The 20,206-nt window shown below is 45.5% G+C and overlaps 1 protein-coding gene across 1 annotated transcript in view; it reads right to left on the bottom strand.

The window, feature by feature from the left end:
• Positions 1-14,794: 14,794 nt before the first annotated feature.
• NR5A2 (nuclear receptor subfamily 5 group A member 2) overlaps positions 14,795-20,206 on the bottom strand; it is a 129,373-nt gene continuing 123,961 nt past the window's right edge. The window contains 1 exon segment of the mRNA XM_007456130.1: positions 14,795-18,028. Coding sequence (XP_007456192.1) covers positions 17,781-18,028 — 248 coding nt within the window. The 3' untranslated portion in view covers positions 14,795-17,780.

Here is a 20,206-nt window from a genome sequence, read left to right as displayed (position 1 = left end):
TCGTTGAGCTGTAGAATGAGTAGGAGGGGTGCTTGGGGCAGAGGGGCAGAAGGGGAGCACGATGTGAAATGAATTGGGAGGGGAGGCAGTGTTACACGTTCAAGGAAGGGTTTTGTTTGTTTGTTTACTTAATCCTCAAATCTTTATCTGTGCAACGATTTTTTAAAAATAAATTTATTTATTTATTATTGGCTGTGTCGGGTCTTCGTTGCTGCGTGCGGGCTTTCTCTAGTTGCGGCGAGCGGGGGCCCCTCTTCTTTGGGGTGTGCGGGCTTCTCATTGTGGTGGCTTCTCTTGTTGCAGAGCATGGGCTCTAGGCACGTGGGCTTCAGTAGTTGTGGCGCACGGGCTCAGTAGCTGTGGCTCGTGGGCTCTAGGCGCACGGACTTCAGTAGTTGCGGCACATGGGCTTTGTTGCTCTGCCGCATGTGGGATCTTCCCGGACCAGGGGTCGAACCCGTGTCCCCTGCATTGGCAGGTGGATTCTTAACCACTGTGCCACCAAGGACGTCCCTGTGCAAAGATTTTAATCAGAGAGGATGATCAAATTTGCATCTGAAAAGATTATTCTGGCACCATGGTAGCAAGGGGACCAGTTCAGGAGGCTACTCGAATAACCTAAATGAGAGTTAGTGGTGGTCCGAGCTAGGGTGGTGATGAGATGAAGACAGAGGTGTATTTAAGGGATATTTGAGAAAGAAGGAGACAAAGAAGAGGGAGGCATAAAAGCTACTGCGTTTGGGCTCATGTAACTCAACGGATGGATGAGCCACACGTTGAACTTGGGACCCTTGCAGAACTGAGTGTAGGGGGAAGACCGAATCCATTGGATTCGCATGGACTGGATGTGAGATGTTCAGGAAGACAGTCAAGTGAACATTTGAAATTAGGGCCAGGACAGGTGAGAAAAATGTGTGCATGGGGGTAAGTGGTGCTGTGGGCGGGGATGCAGAAACTGGCGACCCTGGGACCAGAGTCTCTTCAGTGAAGGACGAGAGTGGCCGGGCTGTCAGTGGGGGACAGCAGCCCCTCTGCAAGGGGCGTGGGGCCGAGCTGGAGGATGGGTCATTTATGGTTTGACAGAAGCACAGATGAGCTGTGAAGTGGAGGGGCAGGGGGACGTCCATCCTTTCTGCCAACACGGGTGTGCCTGGAGTGTGGGAACCACACACACACACAACCACATATGTGTGTGCACGTGCGCGCACACACACACACACACACACACACACACATCAATACACTTATTTTAAGGGAGCCAGCAAGCCTGAAGTTTGTAGGGCAGGCTGGCAACTCAGGCAGGAGTTGATGCTAGAGTCTTGAGGCAGAATTTCTTCTTTTTCTGAGAAACCTCTTTTTGCTCTTTTAGGGCCTTTCAGCTGATTGGATGAAGCCCACCCACATTTACTGAAGATTTTCTCTTTACTTAAAACCAATGCTTGTAGCATTAACTCCATCTACAAAATACCTTCCCAGCAACACCTAGATCAGTGTTTGATTCGGTGACTGGGCTCTGTGGCCAAGGCAGGCTGACACAGAAAACTACCCTCACAGGGACTGGGGATGTGGGAGGAGTGGGTCATGGGACCTGGAGGTTGCAACGCAGACCCGTGGTGGGAAGGAAGTGCCTGCTGTGTTTGAAGACTCGGGGAGGGGGCTGGGTATGGACTGGCTACTCCAGAAGGCTTGGTGGCAGGTGTGTGAGATCGGTGGAGCCGCCAGGATGAAAGGGGCTGTACCAGAGGCTCCCGCGTCTGTGCAGGGACAAATGTGACCAGCTCCGCTCCATCTTCACCCCCGCGGGTGAGCCCGGGGCCAGCCTGGCTCCTCTGGGATCGGGTCCGCCTTTGGGGAGCCTCCTCTGGAGGTAGGGAAGCAGCACGTCGGAGATGGGGGGGGCGGTCACTTGATGCCCTGTCCCCGCCTCCGCCACGCCCACCTTGCTGGTCGCGCCATTAGGCTGCACTCTTGTAACTCTGCGTCACTTATCTCCTGGCACAGATGGCTATGTCTTACAGTGGCTTTCTAAGTTGTTTATTAACTATTGCCAGCTATGCTATGACTCGGAAAGGACGCGTCTTTCGGGGGTGTGAGAGCAGGAGCTTCCACCTGTGGGAAAACAGGAGTAAAATCTGCCCATATTTTTGGTGGAATGAATATGTTTGGACTTCCCTGGTGGTCCAGTGGGTGAGACTCTGTGCTCCCAATGCAGGGGGCCCGGGTTCCGTCCCTGGTCGGGGAGCTAGATCCCACAGGCCGCAACTAAGTGTCCGCATGCTGCAACTAAAGATCCCACATGCCGCAATGAAGATCCCGTGTGCCGCAACTAAGACCCGGCGCAGCCAAAATGCATAAATAAATAATAAATGGAAAGAAAAGAATATGTGTATACTTTGCAAGCACCAACTTGCTTGGAAAGAGTGGATATTTGTCACTGCCCAAGAACTAAGTGTCACGGAGCCATGGAGAAGACATAGAAAAGCACTCCCCCAGAGTGATCTGTACCTTCAGTTTTCCACTCTGTAAAATAGGTGGAGAATAACTCCTGCCTGGATTTTTCCAGATGGTTATAAGAAGCAGATCCAGTCAACGGATAAAATTAATTCCTGAGGAGAGCTGTTGTTATTGCTGTAAGTGTGGCTACTTTTATTCTTATTCTCCTTATTTACATAGACTGTAAATGCAAGTTGGAATTTTAATGTGGCCTCAACACCAAGGAAAACGGTACATGTGGGACCCTGCTGGGTCTTTCCCAGTAAAAATTGCTCATCATTGATCTGCTCATGTCTGATTTCTTAATCAGCATGATGTTTAGTTAGACTCTCCCTACTTGTGTGAGTCTCACCCTGCTGGGTTAAACCCCAGTGTGGCCAGGCTTTTTGACGGGAGGACCACACTGTGGTTTCTGACGAAGCCTCCCGCCTCCTTGTCCTGAGGCTGCTTTGATGCTGCAGAGAAATTGCCTCAGGGTATCCACAGCTTACCTGGCTTCTTTCCTCTGTTTATGAGGCGGGATTTGTCTCTCTTTCTCTTCCTGTGTGGGAGACAGATCTCAGTCTTGGAAATCAGAATTATTCACCGTCATATACATACGTGCATCAGGCTGAAATTTCACAGGAATCCAAGTAAAAACCAAGGCACTAATGCGGTTTCGTGGGGGCACAGTTACCTGAGTTGCTGGGCTGCTGTTCAGAGCTCAGCGCCGATGGCAAACCCGGCGTGGCCGTGGCCGTGGCCGTGGCCGCACTCACTCACACGCAGGGTGGCCACAGAGCAGAATGAAAGCAGGAAAAGAAGCTGGCGGTTGACGTCACTCTGGTTGGAATTTATCCATTTGGAAGTTGTGATTCTTAGGGCAGAGATTATTTTGAATTTTACCCTCAGCCTTAGCGAGCAGATTAAAGTGTTTATCCTTCTTATAGAATAAACTTTTTTTCAAGCACTGGGTAGATGACTATCTTGCAGATCATTGCTGTGTTAATTATATCCCATCGCCTTTACTGTGTATACTACTCACGTTATCAAGTTCACATAAACGGATTTAAAATGTATGCATTTCATGTCCCAATAGAAAGAAGCTGCCTGGGTATCAGTGATGCTCAGAGCACGTGCCCCGTCCTCCCCCGCGTCCCATGGTCTCTTCAAGATGCAGACCCGAGTCTCCCCAAACACTCTCCGCAAACACCCTTCAGCCCTTCTGGTTCCTTGGCCTGCCCTCCATCCTCCCCGTCTCCCTCCCCTGGGCACTCGAGTCCCATCATGCTGAACAACTTGCAAGTACACAGGGACTTAGGAGCTACCAGGGCTGTACCAGGGGGTCTCCACCAGCAACGTCGTTCCCCGCTGTGTCCTCTTCCTTATCTGTGTTTCAGGAGACCACTCACGGGTCTCATCACCCCCATGCCCTGCCCCATTCGCTCTTCCTCTGGCCTCCACAGAGCCTGGCCATCGGGGCACCCAGGGCAGCTGTAACTGCTTATTCAGGTGGTTTCTCCCTCATCAGACTGAGCGAGCCCTCACACCAGGGACCGGCTTCCACCTCTGAACCCCAGCATCTAATACACTTCCTGGTCCTTAGAGGGCACTCAGTAAATATTTCTTGAATAAGCGCTTTGTACCGGTTTCCTAAACTGGTCCTACAAAAGGCCATCTCCTAGTCAGTTTGCTCTTAACCTAGTTTCTTAGCTTGTAGGTCTTTGCTCCTTGAACTGTGGTCCGAGGACCAGGGTCACCTGGGAACTTGTTAGAAATGCAGAGTGTCAGCCCCTCCCCACACCCACTAATCAAAATCTGCATTTTCATAAGAGCTCCAGGTGATTGTGGGACCCTTCAGATTTGAAAGCACTGCTTTAGATAACTGAAAGTAAAGCGATCGCGTTTCTTTAAAAATAATTCTGTAATTCAGATTTTTAAACCCTTTTTTGAAATACAATTGTATTATTCTAAGCTAATTTTGTAAAAAAGTTTTTCCTAAAACGCTAGTATGCTAATTTCAGGAGTGATTTTTAATACAAAATAAAATTTCATTTACATTTGATGCTATTGCAGAAACAGGAAATTTCTTTTTTCATTTCTTTTTCTTTAACATGTTGATTGGAGTATAATTGCTTTACAATGGTGTGTTAGTTTCTGCTTCATAACAAAGTGAATCAGCTATACATAGACATATATCCCCATATCTCCTCCCTCCTGCGTCTCCCTCCCATATTTTTAAATTTCTTTTAAAATTTTTATTTTATATTGGAGTAGAGTTGATGCATAATGTTGTGTTAGTTTCAGGCGTACAGCGAAGTGATTCAGTTACATGTACACATCTATCTATTCTTTTTCAGATTATTTTCCCATTTACGAAATTTCTGCTTGTAAAAAGGACCACACGGATGAGTGAAGTGTGACTAACAAGCTATGCGTTTCTTCCTAGGAGGGGCTTTGGGAGGCCCTCTGGCTGGAAGAGGGGCCAATTTGTCTTGAAGATGCATCTGTGTGACAACCCACCACGGCTTGGATTACATGTGACCAAGTTCACATTCGATTTTTCTAGAGAGGCATTTGTCCACATTTCATATAGGGCTGAGGAAATGTCAGTTGTCCATTACAAGGAATGGGTTAACTTCCTTGCCTCCTTTTCTGTGAACGTCCACAGCCAACCCATCAGCAGACCCTGCAGGCATCACCTTTGGAAGGTGCCCAGACCGCCCGCTGCGCCCTACTTTTTCCCTCTGTCTCCCTTATCCTAGACCCCTCGTTATCACAGCAGCCCCCAACTTTCCCCCCGCTTCTCTCCCACCGCCCAGCCCCCGGTCTCCACCCAGTGCCGGATCGCGCCCCTCTGCCCCCCGCCTCCGGGGGCTTCTCCTGCCTCCCCATGGCGGACCCTGCGTCCTCGCCCAGCCCTGCACCCTGTACCCTCTCGGGCTTTCTCCCCTCTGGCTTCCCAGCTCCCTTGTGCGCCACCCCTCCACGCAGGCCTGCGACGCTCCCGCCTCAGGGCAGGACACCCTCCCCGCCCTGGAAACCGGTCCAGACGGCTTGTTCCTTCTGTCCTCAGGCGGCAGAGTCCTTCCCCGCCCGTCTCTCCTGCCCCCTGCAGCCCCTTTCCATCTCCTGATGCAGTTTGATTTCATCTTGGCAACTGCCACCATCGCCCGATATGTACAGGTTCATGACCCTACCTACTTTTGTCTCTTCCCACTACAGTTCAAACTCCATCAGTAGAGTGTGTGTCCTGTTGTCCCCGGTGTCACCCTAGCGCCCAGAAGAGCCTGGCACAGAGCAATTGCTTCCATCGGTATCGGGTGACTGGAGGGCTGAACGCAGTATGAAGGGCAGGCTCTGAGGGCGTCACTGGTAAGGATTATGGGGGCCACGGCTCAAGTCCACCGTCGTTAATAAGATGTCACCTACAACGGACTGAACCCCAGACTCGCTAGTGAGCTGCCGTACTGTCGGATTAGAGATCTTTCCTTCCTCATCCGTGTTGGTGTAATTCTCAGAACGCCACAGTTAGCAGCCACGGAGGAGACAGAGCAGGAAGTTCTTAAATAATCACTACTGTTTATTCTCTATTAGGGCTACATCCTCTTTATTTATTCCCCTTCCCTCCCAATTTCCCTTCCTTTAAAGGAATTACTGATTGATTGATTGATTGATTGATTTTTTGCGGTACGCGGGCCTCTCACTGCTGTGGCCTCTCCCGTTGCGGAGCACAGGCTCCGGTCGTGCAGGCTCAGCGGCCATGGCTCACGGGCCCAGCCGCTCCGCGGCACGTGGGATCCTCCCGGACCGGGGCACGAACCCGCGTCCCCTGCATCGGCAGGCGGACCCTCAACCACTGCGCCACCAGGGAAGCCCTAAAAAAATTATTTATTGATTTACTTATTTATTTAACTAAAGTATAGCTGATTATACACATATACACATTCTTTTTTATATTCTTTTCCATTACGGTTTATCCCAGGGCTTTGGATACAGTTCCCTGTGCTGTCCAGCAGGACCTTGCGGTTTATCCATCCTGTATGTAATAGTTCGCATCTGCTAACCCCAAACTCCCAGTCTGTCCCTCCTCCCCAATTTTCCTGCTTAGACTTTGGGGTCTGTGCCACTTGGAACTGATGAGACATTTATTTCCAATGGAAGTTTTTTTCAGTGACTCCCAGCAAGTCCCAAACCATTAGGCCAAACCAAGGATCAGCAAACGTCTTCTATAAAGGGCCAGAGAGTAAATGTTTCAGGCTTTTGCAGGCAACGTGTGGTCTTTGCTGCAGCCATTCTGTGCGTATAGTGTAGCAGATGCAGACAGTACTGAAATTCGTGTGATTGTGTTGCAACAAAAGTTTACAAAAGCAGGTCTGTGGGATTTGGCTTATGGGCCATAGTGAGCTGACCTCTGGCCTAAATCAAAGTCATATATTTCTAGACTGTGAGTCCTGGCGGGCAGGAACGGTGTCTAACACGTATATTAGGCATAAAGGAATATCTTCTGAATAAGGAAACATATATACATATATAAACCCTAAGACAAACCCATCGGTCATTTTATATTGGATGGATGTAACTAGTCAGAGGTACAATGCTTGATGCTTGGCCCTTCCGTGGCTCGAGGATTTGGGGCTCTGGAACTTGACGGTGAGGAACGTGTAGCCAAGGAAGACTTTATATCATCACTTCTAAGACATACGATTTCCCAACGAAACGTATTCCAAGTCAGAGTATGTCTTACAGTGCCTGAAGCATGTTTCCTTTTCAGCGGTGTGTACAATCATGGCATTATCTCACAACTGACATGAAATGAATTGATCTTAGATTTGAAGAAATAAGGTCTTTTTCACTTGGATTTTCAGATCAAAGAGTGGCCAGACAAAACATTCATCTAAGTAAGAACTCTGTTGTCTATGATGCAATGACTCGTAGCATCTGTATCTTAGGTGCTAAAGGTACTGATTGCTTTAACTTTCCAACAATATGAACATTCACGGTGAGTCAACTGACAATGAAAAGTCAAGTAGGTTTTCATGTTTGGACCATAATGGCTTTAAGAATTATTTTCTAAGTCATATCTCCTCTACCCTAGATAATCAAGAATCTATTGACATAGGGCTTCCCTGGTGGCGCAGTGGTTAAGAATCTGCCTGCCGATGCAGGGGACACGGGTTCGAGCCCTGGTCCGGGAAGATCCCACATGCCGCGGAGCAACTGGGCCCGTGCGCCACAACTACTGAGCCTGCGCGTCTGGAGCCTGGGCTCCGCAACGAGAGGCCGCGACAGTGAGAGGCCCGCGCACCGCAAATTGGGCCCTGCTTGCCACAACTAGAGAGAGCCCGCGCGCAGAAACGAAGACCCAACACAGCCAAAAATAAATAAATAAATAAATATTAAAAAAAAAAGAAAAAACTTCAAAAAAATAAAAAGAATCTATTGACATAGAAATTATCAGTGCAGGTACAATAATTTTAGATTATTAGGTTCTCTTTGAAAAGCAGTTATAAGGTGAAGAGGAAGATTTTCACACGAATCAGGATCTTTCAAGGTGAAAAGATCTGTTAACACTGCTTTTCAAATCATTTGTGTTTTCAAATATACGTTAAATTCCCAGAAAAGCCATTAAATACTTGATTCAATCCAAGAAGCATTTATTAAGCACCTATTATGAGTAGGTGTGGAGAGTTGCAAGCAGCTAAGGCTGGGAACAGGAATGGGTCCCTGGCGGAGGGTCTGACCACTCACAGCTTCCTGGTGGAAGACACAGGGCGCGTTCAGTAGACTTTCATTCCTTTCTGATTCTTTAGCCCCATGTGATGGCACAGTACCCAACTGGGACATGCGTTTTTTGGGCTGGGAGGTTCGTGAGTGCTATTTTGCAGGCAATTCATCAGAAAGGAAGTACGGAGGGAGGAAGGGGAGGACAGGTCGTCGCCTTTGGGCATCTGGACCTGGACCGGGACCACTGCTGTCTTGAGCTCCTGACCACAGATGGGTAAAGAGCCTATTCACATTACTCTGATCAAGCAAAGTACGGGACCGAAATTGCCCACACAAGATGTAGACCAAGATCCAGCGAGCTGGGGACAAGGTCTTAGCCTGTGTGGGGAGCACGGTTACCCGATTTAAAGGTAGTTGATGACACAGCGGGAAGGTGAGGCGGGCAGGGAGATGAGCCCCTACCCTGCTACTCGTCCCCCCACTTCCCTCCATCTCTGGGAGCCTGACGCTTTCTCTGGGGTGTCCCCAGATACACAAGCGGCAGGTGTGCAGCCCCATGTTTGCAAAGCCACTGCCATCGACTCTTCTAACCAGGGGCTGAAGGGAGCTGGGACCCCCTTGTAGGCACTGAGGGGATGACAGGAGCTACTTTCCATTCCTGCCCTCCTGAGAGACAGAAGGGAGGTCCCAGGCTTTTATTCGGCTTGGAGGGCTCGGAAGCAAACATAGATGATTAGCAACAAGTGTTTTACCAACGGATTACAAAATAAGCAGGCTTTGGGTTTCCCTATTCCCCCTAATGATCATGAATTGTGTTCACAATATAAAAACACTCGTAGCCCCGAGGTCCCCCGAAGTCCCCTCCCGTCCCCAAACCTGCTAGGTGGCTCTCTTGCACATCAGATTGTATTTGGGAAAGTTTCCCGCAGAGCTTGAAAAACAGGAACTTGGCACCTCTGTGGGTCGTAAATCAGAGCTGGATGGAAACCCCCTGCTTCTGACTCTCAGTGCCATGGAAGCTCTTACTGCCCTGCATGAAAATAAACGCAGGAAGTTCTGAGGGTGCTTCAGTGGAGCTAAAATAATTACACATGGGTAAGATCATTTGATGTCATTCCTTTTTTGGCCACAGTTTTTCACAGAATGAGGTCATACAGTGACAGTTTTAATATCAGGAGAACAATGACACTTCTCATTGTTACCTGGCTGATCCCAGATTACAGGCTTTTTCTTTAGCAGAGGGGCGGCCACATCCCATCTGCCCCCCACCCCCGCTTTAATCCCTCTACGTTCTGAACTCATCCTTCTGTCCTTCTGGGCTCTCATGTCTGTGACTCTCCCTCGGCACCTGGTTCCTCCTTCTTGTTCCTCAGTACTCACCCGAGGTTCAGCCCTTCATGCCTTTGTGAACAGCACCCACAACTAAATGATGCACCTTCCAACAGATTCTCTTTGGCCAGTAACATTCTAGGCACCAATGTAGCTGGAGAAGGTGGCTGCATTTTAGTGTTGAAAACAACCCAGCTCCTCATTTGAGTTCCTTTACATTAAAACAGAACAAAGCAAAAGCGAACAAAGAGAAAATGAGCAGAGAAAAAGCAGAAACCGCTGAGGCACACTAATTTTACTTTTGGGCTTTGTTATGCCACGGTGGTTTTTACAGATGTGAGATTATCACATGATCGGGGTGTGTTTTCTTGCCTTTTCTTGAGATGTATATAGATCTCAACTGAAGTTGGGCAAAGGGAGGGTTCGTCCCAAACAGGCAGGCAGCATGATGATGAAACAAAAAAAGCAGATGCGGAGCTTAGCATCCACCTCTTCCTGTGTTGTTTTGCACTTTCTGTACTGATCCGAGTGAAACACATGGCTCCGTGGGGAAATGCAGCTGGGTTAGCATCCCGGCCTTGCCACCCAGCAGCTGTGCAACCTTAGGAAACCACAGCAATTCAGCCGCAGTTTCCTCATCTGTGATACGACAGTGATAAATAATGCCCACCCCCGAGGCTTGTTGTGAGAATCAGAGGAGATGATCTGATTAAATGAGGGCTCAGCATGGTGCAGGGCACAATTATGGTTCTCCGTCCTCGTCCTTTTTCTCATCAATGACACTGGGAGTGGGTGCGTGGGTGGGTGTAGGAGATGTGAGGCCTCCCCTGGGTACTTGCACGCTTCCTACTCCTTTAAGGGAGGTAGGAGGCTGGGTGAGCACCGGCTGGGCATCGCCCCCGGGAACTTGGCTGCAATCCAGGCCGCACAATAGTTGTAGGAACATTTGACACTGGAATAACACAAGGCCACACGGCAGGAACAGAGGGGAAGTAAAAACTGCTACGGCCACACCAGGGGCAGCGCGACACGTGTTTCCACGCTTATTTATAGAAGCCGCTCCACCTCAGTGGCAGAGAGCTTTTGACAGTCCTAATTTATTTCTGGGGAAAATCCTTGGGACAAGATCTTTTTCTTTTCTCTTTTTTAAGTAGTGAGGACTTTAGTAAGTGGGCCGATGGCAAAGGTAGGTGAGCCGAAATGACAGGCACAAAAGGTCTTTTCTTCGTAAACATTATTGCCTTGGATTCGTAGATAGGATGTTATGAATAGTGAATGCAGATACGATGTTTCTTGAATGATTTTGTGATAAAATAAATAGAGAAACTACTAGTCGGACTAAAGTATGAGAAAATTAGGGGAGCTCTTAAAGTTACAACACGGTCAGGACCAACATTTGGGTAGTGATGATGGTGATACTTCCTGTGGAGAAAGTGTACAAATAAAGGTTTACAGCCCCCCATTCTTGTGTATGTAAGACTCAAAGAATTTGTATGTTGTGGATGTCGCCGAGGTCCTGGGCAATCGACACCTGTTTTAGATGCCAGTGTTTATAACCGATCACTCCCACGCTTGTTGGGACAAAGAATGTTTCTGTGTTTTGGGTGCCACTATTTGAAAAACTGTCTGTCACCGTTGTTTCTTTTGAGTCCTGAAGAAAAGGCTCAGTACTGAACACAGGTCCTGCAGGATGCCTGGTCTGTGCTTGCAGGGGGTTCAAAGCACGGGGTTTAGAATCAAACAGAATCACGTGAACCCTGCCCTACTACTTACTGACCATAAGACCCGGGCAAGTTACTTAACTTCTGTAAACGTCAGTCTCCTTGTTGTAAGATGGGGTTGGCTCGAGGATTCAATAATATCATTTTTGTATATTACGGGAAATGCTAAGCTTTTGAAACAAAGAGACTCCAAAATACAGTGGCCTAAATAAGAGCCACTAATTAATTTCTCTCTCGCCTGAGTCCACACCTTGGGTCCAGGCAAGGAAGGAGGTAAGAGCCAAAGTCCAAGGAAAGTGGCTAGTCTCTGACACTGGAAAAGGGTGAGAAGTGGGATGATCGTTTCCGCCCACGTTCCACCACCATTGGCGCATCTTAGACACATGATCACACCTGCTGCAAAGAAAGCTGGGAAACGTAGTCTTTCACCGGGGAGCCATGTGTCCAGGAAACCGGGAAGGATGGATTTTGGGGAGACAACTAACAAGTCTGTCACAGTATGTAGCTCACTATGCCTAGCACATAATAAATGCTTAAAGAGAGATGCTGTTATTTTCTTGAATCATTTCTAATATGTGTTCTTTGGATGCATTTCCTCAATGAGATCATTTCCTGGAACATAGTAGATGCTCAGTATTTTTCAGGTGAGAAATGCTGGATTAGTAAGCAAACTGTTTTTCTTTCAGTTAAGACGTTGCTGTGCATGGCGTGGGTTTCTCCAGTGCAACCTCTTTCCTTTCCTTTTCTTTTTTTTTTTTTTATAAATTTATTTATTTATTTTTGGCTGCGTCGGGTCTTCGTTGCTGCGCGTGGGCTTTCTCTAGTTGTGGCGAGTGGGGGGCTACTCTTCGTTGCAGTGCACGGGCTTCTCATTGTGGTGGCTTCTCTTGTTGCACAGCAGGGGCTCTAGGCGCGTGGGCTTCAGTAGTTGTGGCACGAGGGCTCAGTAGTTGTGGCGCATGGGCTTCGTTGCTCCGCTGCATGTGGGATCTTCCCGGACCAGGGCTCTAACCCGTGTCCCCTGCATTGGCAGGCAGGTGGATTCTTAACCACTGCGCCACCAGGGAAGCCCCCAGTGCAACCTCTTTCATTTGCTCTCTGTTGTCAGCTGGCAGGGCGCGCTCTGAGGAAGGGCTGGGAAAGCAACCTTCCTGGGTCACCTCATCTGACCTCAGGGCATTGTGGCCCACAGAGGAGGTGTACGTGGGGAACCAGCACCTCCGCCACCACAAGTTGCCTCTACTCTATGGCAGATGCTGGAGAAGCCAGTTTTGAATGAATAGAATTTTTCAAAAAGTCACCCTTGGAAGGATGCCTCCTGTCTGCCCTTGGCTTTGTCTCAGAGACGTGGTCCTGGGGACAGTCTCAGCCCAGTGTCCCAGGGAGGCTGGGCTGGGGTCCGCAAGACCTCTTGGGGCACCCAGGGTCCACCCCATGCCGGCCTCAGCTCAGGAGGGGAGCGTGAAGGGCCCAGCAATCACCAGTCTACTGGCTTCTTGACCGTTTAGTGTCAAACTCACATCAGGGATACTCAGCGATTAGTCTAATTACACCCCTTCTGCCTCTTCCTCTCTTTCCTAGCAACAATTAAATATGCGACGTTTCACAGACTGGTTCTAAGCTTTTCTACAAACAAAACCACCATCACAGCCTGATCTCAGTCACTGAATTATTAATTCCTCACTTAACATAAAACAAATGCCTATGTGAAACAGTTAAGGTACTGCAGGAATATTTATTTTGAGTGACTAAACCATACACTTCCTGTTCAGCCTTAAGGAAAATTGGTCTTCATTATTCTAGGGAAATGTCAAGATCACTGAGTGTCGTAGCATTTTGACCTGTGTTATGGAGAACAAACTCTCCACATGGTTCTCATAAAAATATACATCAGAGGTGGCTTCAAACCGAACGTCAAACTTAGTTAAAGGTACAAACCTCTTCAAAGTTTTTGTGAATATCGAATATAACAATCAAAATGCACATCAGCGAGAACCTTTTTTTTTTCTTTCCCCCCTCAGGGGCTGCTTCATGTTGATTGATTCAACAACTTTGTGAGTTAGAAATCCTAAGTTATGTGAGTGAGGTGTCTGCTCTCCAGAATCACCTCTGCTGGCTGTCGGGTTGGGCTTCAGAAAAACTCCCCCTCCACCAATTTTTTAACAAATGTATATAACCACTTATAAAAACATTAAAAAAAATTATGTTCTATGTCTTCCTTGACCTGTGTGATGATTACCTGGGTGTATACATATGTAAAAGTTTATCAAACCGTACACGTTTCTATATGTGAAGTTAGTTTCCAACTAAGTATGAATATATACATATTTTTTCATATGCCATTTTTTCATAAGTATGCATACATACATATTTTTTCATATGTCAGCAAGAATTTTTTTTTTTTAAGTTCTTCCTAGTAAGAGGTTGACAAGGGAGATGTGCTTTGTGGGCCACTATTTAGTTGATTAAAAATCTTAACTCCGCAATCTACTAGACCCTAGGTATGGCGTTTTGGATCCGATTCCTCGGTACCCTTTGTTGGGATCATAAGAAGAATCAGTGTCTGCCTGGCGAAGGCATGACACCTACTGCTGGTCTTGGCACGGGGAGGGAGGGGAAAGCAGGGTGTGTAAGGGGGAGGGCGGGACCACTACATATCATAAGCCTTGTTAAGTGTTTTGCGGCCCTTGCACTATTTTGTAATAGAGATAATTGTTAAATTCCAAAATGGATCGTGGAGGTATTTTCTTGCTTCAAACAGCTCCAAAGGCTCAATGGTATTGAAGGAGGCTAGGGACTTTCCCGGCGGTCCAGTGGTTAAGACTCCACGCTTCCAACGCAGGGGGCACGGGTTTGATCCCTGGTCGGGGAATTAAGATCTCACATAACGTGTGGCCATAAGTAAATAAATAGCTAAATAAATAAATAGAGAAGGCTAATGTCTAGAACAAAAAGATGTTAAATTTTAGGGCTAAACTCCAAAAAAATTTAAAGGCTTTTATCAATAATATCATTGATAACACTGATATCAAATATCAATAACTTAGTACCTGATGCCTGATTTTCTTTTCCTTTAGAAACAAACCCCTCGTTTAGCGACAGCGTATTGTCACGTTTAAGGCCGTGGGTCTTAGATCCACACTTCCCACTGACTAGTGTATCACTTTGAACAAGAAGCCGTAAGAGCTGCATGATACCTCGTGGAGCTGATCTGAGGATCAAGTGAGTTAACCAAACACCTGGCCACGTGACTAGGGCACCGTGAGCTCTACAAAGACAGATATAGTAAGAGATTTCTGCCAACAGTTGTAACAGTTAATGATACAAATTGCTTTGTTTCATGTATGGAGAGGGGATGCACAGATTGAGTTCAATGCTTCAAGTATCCAACTAAGGACAGTGGACCACCTGAGAAAGCATCTAGAGAAGGAAAAGTATCTCTTCGTGTGGAATTCTTTGGACTCCATTCCTAGTAAAGGATCTCAGTTACGTAGAAGCTTTAGAACCCAACAGAATGAGGACACCATAAAAACTTCTAAAAATGATCAGGCTGGGCATATCAACATTTATTGAAATACTGAAAAAAAATTCCATTTTGTTGAGAAATTCCTGGCAAGAACCAACAGGACAATTTGATTTCACTGATACAGTAAGTAATGTCAACAAGGAACCAACTTCACACTCTAAACATTGCATGGGTTCAGATCCAAGAGAGCAGCAGATGATCCATAAGACAAATATTCAGACATGGCAGATTTTGTTTATAAACATAGACTAACGATAATAAACCAGGCCAAGCCCCAAACCTTCATATGTGAGTCTGTTTTTACTAATAAATCCTGTAGTTGATAAAGCAGTTGCTAAGTCAACGTCCGGCTGTAAGCCACTTAACGATGAACACTAGAGAAAACTCGCTTGCGCGCCTCGCGGGGGCCACGGGCGCCAAGCGGCTGGCATTCTTGTTTATCAGCTTCTGCCTTTAATGGCACCAGCAGCGTGGCTGTAATCTCCGTGTTGCCCCTCTTTCTAGCTGTCCTCATGGTGTAATTTACTAGGCCAACAGCATACCAATATGCGACATCTTTTAGGTGTTAATAGTCAGTGGGGAATACTGTATATTTCAAATAAAACCTGGACTTTGGGAATCAATGTGTTTGTTTTTTACAATTTTCTTGCAATGTTAAGGACCCTCCAAATAACTATCCCCCAAATCTCGAAATTGCTTCCACCCATGTTCCACACCCATTGATGGAACCATTTCATTAACTGCTGACACTCTTCCCCTCCAAACTGGTTTTTAACTGGGGAGAGCAAAGATGCTGCTGTTTTATTTACTGCTTTGGATACGGACTCTATTTTTCCGTTGTCCTCTGAGCCACGGAGATGACACGGGTGACCAAGCTTTGCACGAGGGGCTGTGGACGCCCGGCTTAGCTGATGGGTACCCTTCACATGGACGCGTATTAGAGGTGATTAATAAAAATAATAAAATAATCCTCTTTGTACACACACAGAAGTAATAACCAATATCTTTGGTATACAACTTACAACGCTTGGAAAGAAAAACCAGGTAAGACTCCACCCCTTGTTAAATTTACTTGAAAACAGAGGAGGTTACAAGTCACATAATTTACAATAGATATTAAATAAACTACAGTAAGAATTATGAAGATTTACAGACATTTAATCAAGTGAATGATTTTAATTCATTAAGACCCCTCTCTGTCTCTGAACTATGTTCCGCTAACTTGACATGCTACAATAAACACATATATTTGGTTTCTTCAGTCTTGGCTATCTTAGACAAAGGCGAAACCAAGGAACAATAAATTAGCATCATAATTGTCTACAGTTGAAACTATGATATACAATATAAATAAACTATTCAAAAGCCAGAAACATTTATGAAAAAATTAAGGGACTAGGAGATACTTTCATTTTTTTTTTACAGTTTCTACAAGTGATTGTGCCGCCGATAATCTCAAAAAAAATTAAAGTGTAAATGAGATTCCCGTTTTTGATTTTAGTGTCTCACGACATATAATAACTAAGTACTGTTAAAAATAATTACCAATCAGAAAAATAACATTAAGGTAATTACTGCTTTAGCTCTTTTGTCATATCACAGGTTCCCCCCTCCCCCTAGAGGACCTAAAGAATGTAAACACTCTATTTTATTTGACTTTAAAGCATTAATACTTTATTTTAAACAAATGTTGATCCACATCTGCACAGCTACCTTTGAGAATTGTGAAGTAAGGCAAGACTTCTGTATCTGTGGCATCGCCTGTTAATAATACTGACAGCATCGTTTGGAGAGTTTGTTTCGCAATTCTCTGTCCTCCAATTTGTTCAACAGCAGACTTTGAGACTTAGAAAGGTCAGTATCACTCTCTTCCCTTCCCTTCTGGGGAAGATTTGAATCGCTTTACTATCTTTCCAGACCATACGTAAAGATCACCGTTTCCTCTCCGCGTTTAGGGGATGATCAATTGCAACGAGTCAATTTATCTGCGCATCCCTTCCTTTATTTTGCATAGCTTAACACACTTCAGTTTCGTTTGAAACTATTTAGAACCGTGACTAATTGACATCCCAGCAAAATACATTTCATGTTGTATTTTTTAATGAACTACAAACCCTGATGGTTAAAAAGGCTGATGTAGTCTAACAAGCCTTTCTGCTGGAAATTGTAATGAAATCCTACAGTGCTAAAGCTAAAAGCTTTCCAAGTTTGTACTCGTGGCCCTTAATATTAATTAATGCTTTATATAAGACCAGGAGAGGGATACTGCCTGCTTTTTTTCTTTTTTTAACATGAACACATGACAAAACAAACCAGAACATAGTCAAAATGGCAAGCTAACATATTCATAGACTGTTCTTATTAGCTGTTTGCAGGTCTAAGACACAGACATTCGAGATTAGGCTTTTCATGATTTGGTGGAGCTACTAGTGGGTGTGGCTGAGCGCTAGTCCTTAGTACAGATTCCTTGATCACGGGACAGAAGGTGCCGCGTCCTTGAAAGGAAGAGGGAAGGGGCTATGATCGGTGCAGCTGATGAACTCTTGAGAATGGTTTCAGTTCAGCTTTACCGCGGAGGAATTCTGTAAGCTCAAATCCCCCGCTACAAAAGCCTAATGGATAACCCAGATCAGTTCCTAGATTTCTTCACAGCGGAGATCAGTTTCACTATACAAGAACTGTTCTGTCCATTTTCATCCGGATGTGGTGTTGGGATCCACCTGTGACTTCAATTCACTCCATTCCAATGTCTTTTATACGGAATTCTTTGGGGATGTGACGCCTTTGATTCACAGTCTGCAATACAAACACCCTGATCCATCATTGATTGGCTATTAAGTATTTGATTATTATGCTTTATTAAATTCAACATCTTTAAACCAACTGTTCAATTCGTGTTGCTTGGAGCCATTCAGAGTATTTTATTTCATCTTTTCCCTTTCTTCCTGTTCTTTTCCCCCACCAATCTCTTTGTGTTTTGGAAGCCGCACTCCTAGGGGCTGTAACTAAGCTCGTTTCGCATGCAACATTTCAATCAGCAGGTTGTTGTAGGGGACATCCCCGTTCAGGTGCTTGTAGTAGAGGTATTCCTCGGCCTGCATGCTGATGGCCCGGATTTCAGGTAGTCGGAGTAGCAGCTGCCCGAATTTCTCTGTTTGCTGTGGGTAGTTGCACATAGTATAGTCCAGCAGGGCAGCGTTAACTTGCTCCTGGACACCTTCGACCAGCTGGAAGTTCTCCAGGTTTTTGACATCTGGATTTAAAAAAAAACAAAAACAAAACCCCCACAATAATTCGATGATGTTTTAATTCCCGTTTACCCCAGCAGTGTGTTCAGTTAAAGGAGGTATTTTCCCCCCGACATAAAGCAGACTTGATACAATGCTCGATATTCAGTCAGCCCCACTCACCAAGCTTCCCGGGAAAACGATCACAAAAGAGCTTTGGAAGAACGTCTTGTTGAAATTCTGCCTACACCTCCAAATCAATTAGACACCCATGGATTTTGAGCGAGGTCAATTCTTTTCATATCTCACAAAAGGAAAGGTTTAAGGATTCCTAAAGCAGAGAGATCATAATATATTGCCAGCGAATGAGTCCCTCTAGGAAGACCTATCCTAACCCAGTATATGCCACAATTCATGGAATTCTGTATTAATTTTTCTGACCCAAGGTGAAATCTGTGTCCGGGGTATGATGTAGTTAATTCTAATAAAAAGTGACAGGGTTCTTGTTTCTGTTTGACATTTTCTAAATGATTCTGAAAGCCTTTGACTTGTCTAGCCTATGCTAATGAACCATCTGTACACTCCAGTGACTGCCAGCGGAATAGTCGCTGCTGGGAACTCTCTAAAATATATGTCTCGGTGACTAATGATCTTTATCAAATGAAAGCCTTGTCCTTTAGGAAGAATTCAAGCCAGGATGGCCGGCACCCTTTAACCTTTCTTTCTTTTTCCTTCTGGACACCGGTCGCTCACACAGAGGAGACGGATGCAGGCAATCCACCCAGCCCAACTCCTGGAGATCCTCTGCCTTACAGGTCCTCATAAATGCTGAATAAGAGGGAAACAGAGTCAAAAGACAGACCAACACACACACACACACAGACAATGAGCAAGGGAAAACGGTGGTGGTGGAATTTCTCTTGTGGAGTTTATTTATGTTAACTGTACAACTTTTACACAATGTGTATATAGAAGCCTCTGGAAGAAATGCATGGATATGTGTGTGTGTTTACAGACGTCCATGCTAAGAAGGTAAACAGATGCATCCACGCCTCCCCCCGCTTTATTTTCTAATTGGAGAAAAATAAATAAGGACGATTCTACAGAAAACCACATAATACTATGACTAAAAGGTTAAATGTGCTAAACTCAGTTAAGAGTTACCAAAATAACTCTTATCCGATATTTTCGGCTCTACATGTTGTTAACCTTAGCCTGTATGTATGTACGGGTCCATTTTGGTATCTCTAAATGCTGTTACAATAGGCTGCCTTACATTTGCTGTTGAAATGTGTCCAGGATGATTTCAGCGTTTACATTTTGAGCCGTAACTTTGCATGAAACATGCTTCCCCCTTTCCGTCCCCAAATCTCTGGCCCAAGTTAAAAACAGTGGGGAATTAGTCCCGACATAGTGTGAGCATTCGGCATCACATCTATGTCAAAGTACGATGGGAGAATCAGAAATATTTGATTATTTATTAATGAGATGTACAAACAGACAAATGCTACACTACGAGCTCACGCCTTCCTGTGGCACTGAAACTGACATTTAAATTGTTACCCACTGGACGTTGTACCCAGGTGGCGCTTGACAGTTAATAAAGCAGTTTCCATCTATCTCATCTAAAATGTCTTAAAAGTGATTTTAAGTTATTTCAAATACTTAAGAAATATTAGTTATACTTGGTTCAAAATTACAAAATGTAAACAACTGGAAGGACCTTGACTACGCTGTCCCTGGCCAGATGACAGAAAAATCTACATTCATGTTAGCCTGCTTCTCTGCCATGCCCTTATACTTTCAGAGGCTCACCCTCTGCTTACAGACATCAGTCCTTCCTAAAGCTTCACAGCAGAGAACGGGTAATGCAAAAACTGTTCATCTGAATTCTGACCAACTTCTTAGCACTGTTTCTCTTTACCCTCCACTCGACCTAAAAAAAACATTTAAACTTAAACACGAAACGTAGGGAAAAATTTAGTTTTCTCTTTTATTTACCATTAAGAAGTTGAAAAAAAAAAACACCCAAACAAGCAACTTCCAGTGTTACAGTGATTTTAACACAATCATAGGAAAACGATCGAAATGGAGCACACTATTTTATGCTACAATGAAAGATATTCTCACAGCAAGAAAAGCTAGCAGTAGTCACAGAAGTTTATAGGGGAGGAATTTGCACGGAATGAAATGCAAGATAAACG

Source organism: Lipotes vexillifer, unplaced genomic scaffold (genome assembly GCF_000442215.2).
Source record: "Lipotes vexillifer unplaced genomic scaffold, Lipotes_vexillifer_v1.1 scaffold1201, whole genome shotgun sequence".
Taxonomy (NCBI): domain Eukaryota; kingdom Metazoa; phylum Chordata; class Mammalia; order Artiodactyla; family Lipotidae; genus Lipotes; species Lipotes vexillifer.
Note: the sequence above shows the minus strand (reverse complement) of the source record. Positions and strands in the feature narration are given on the sequence as shown.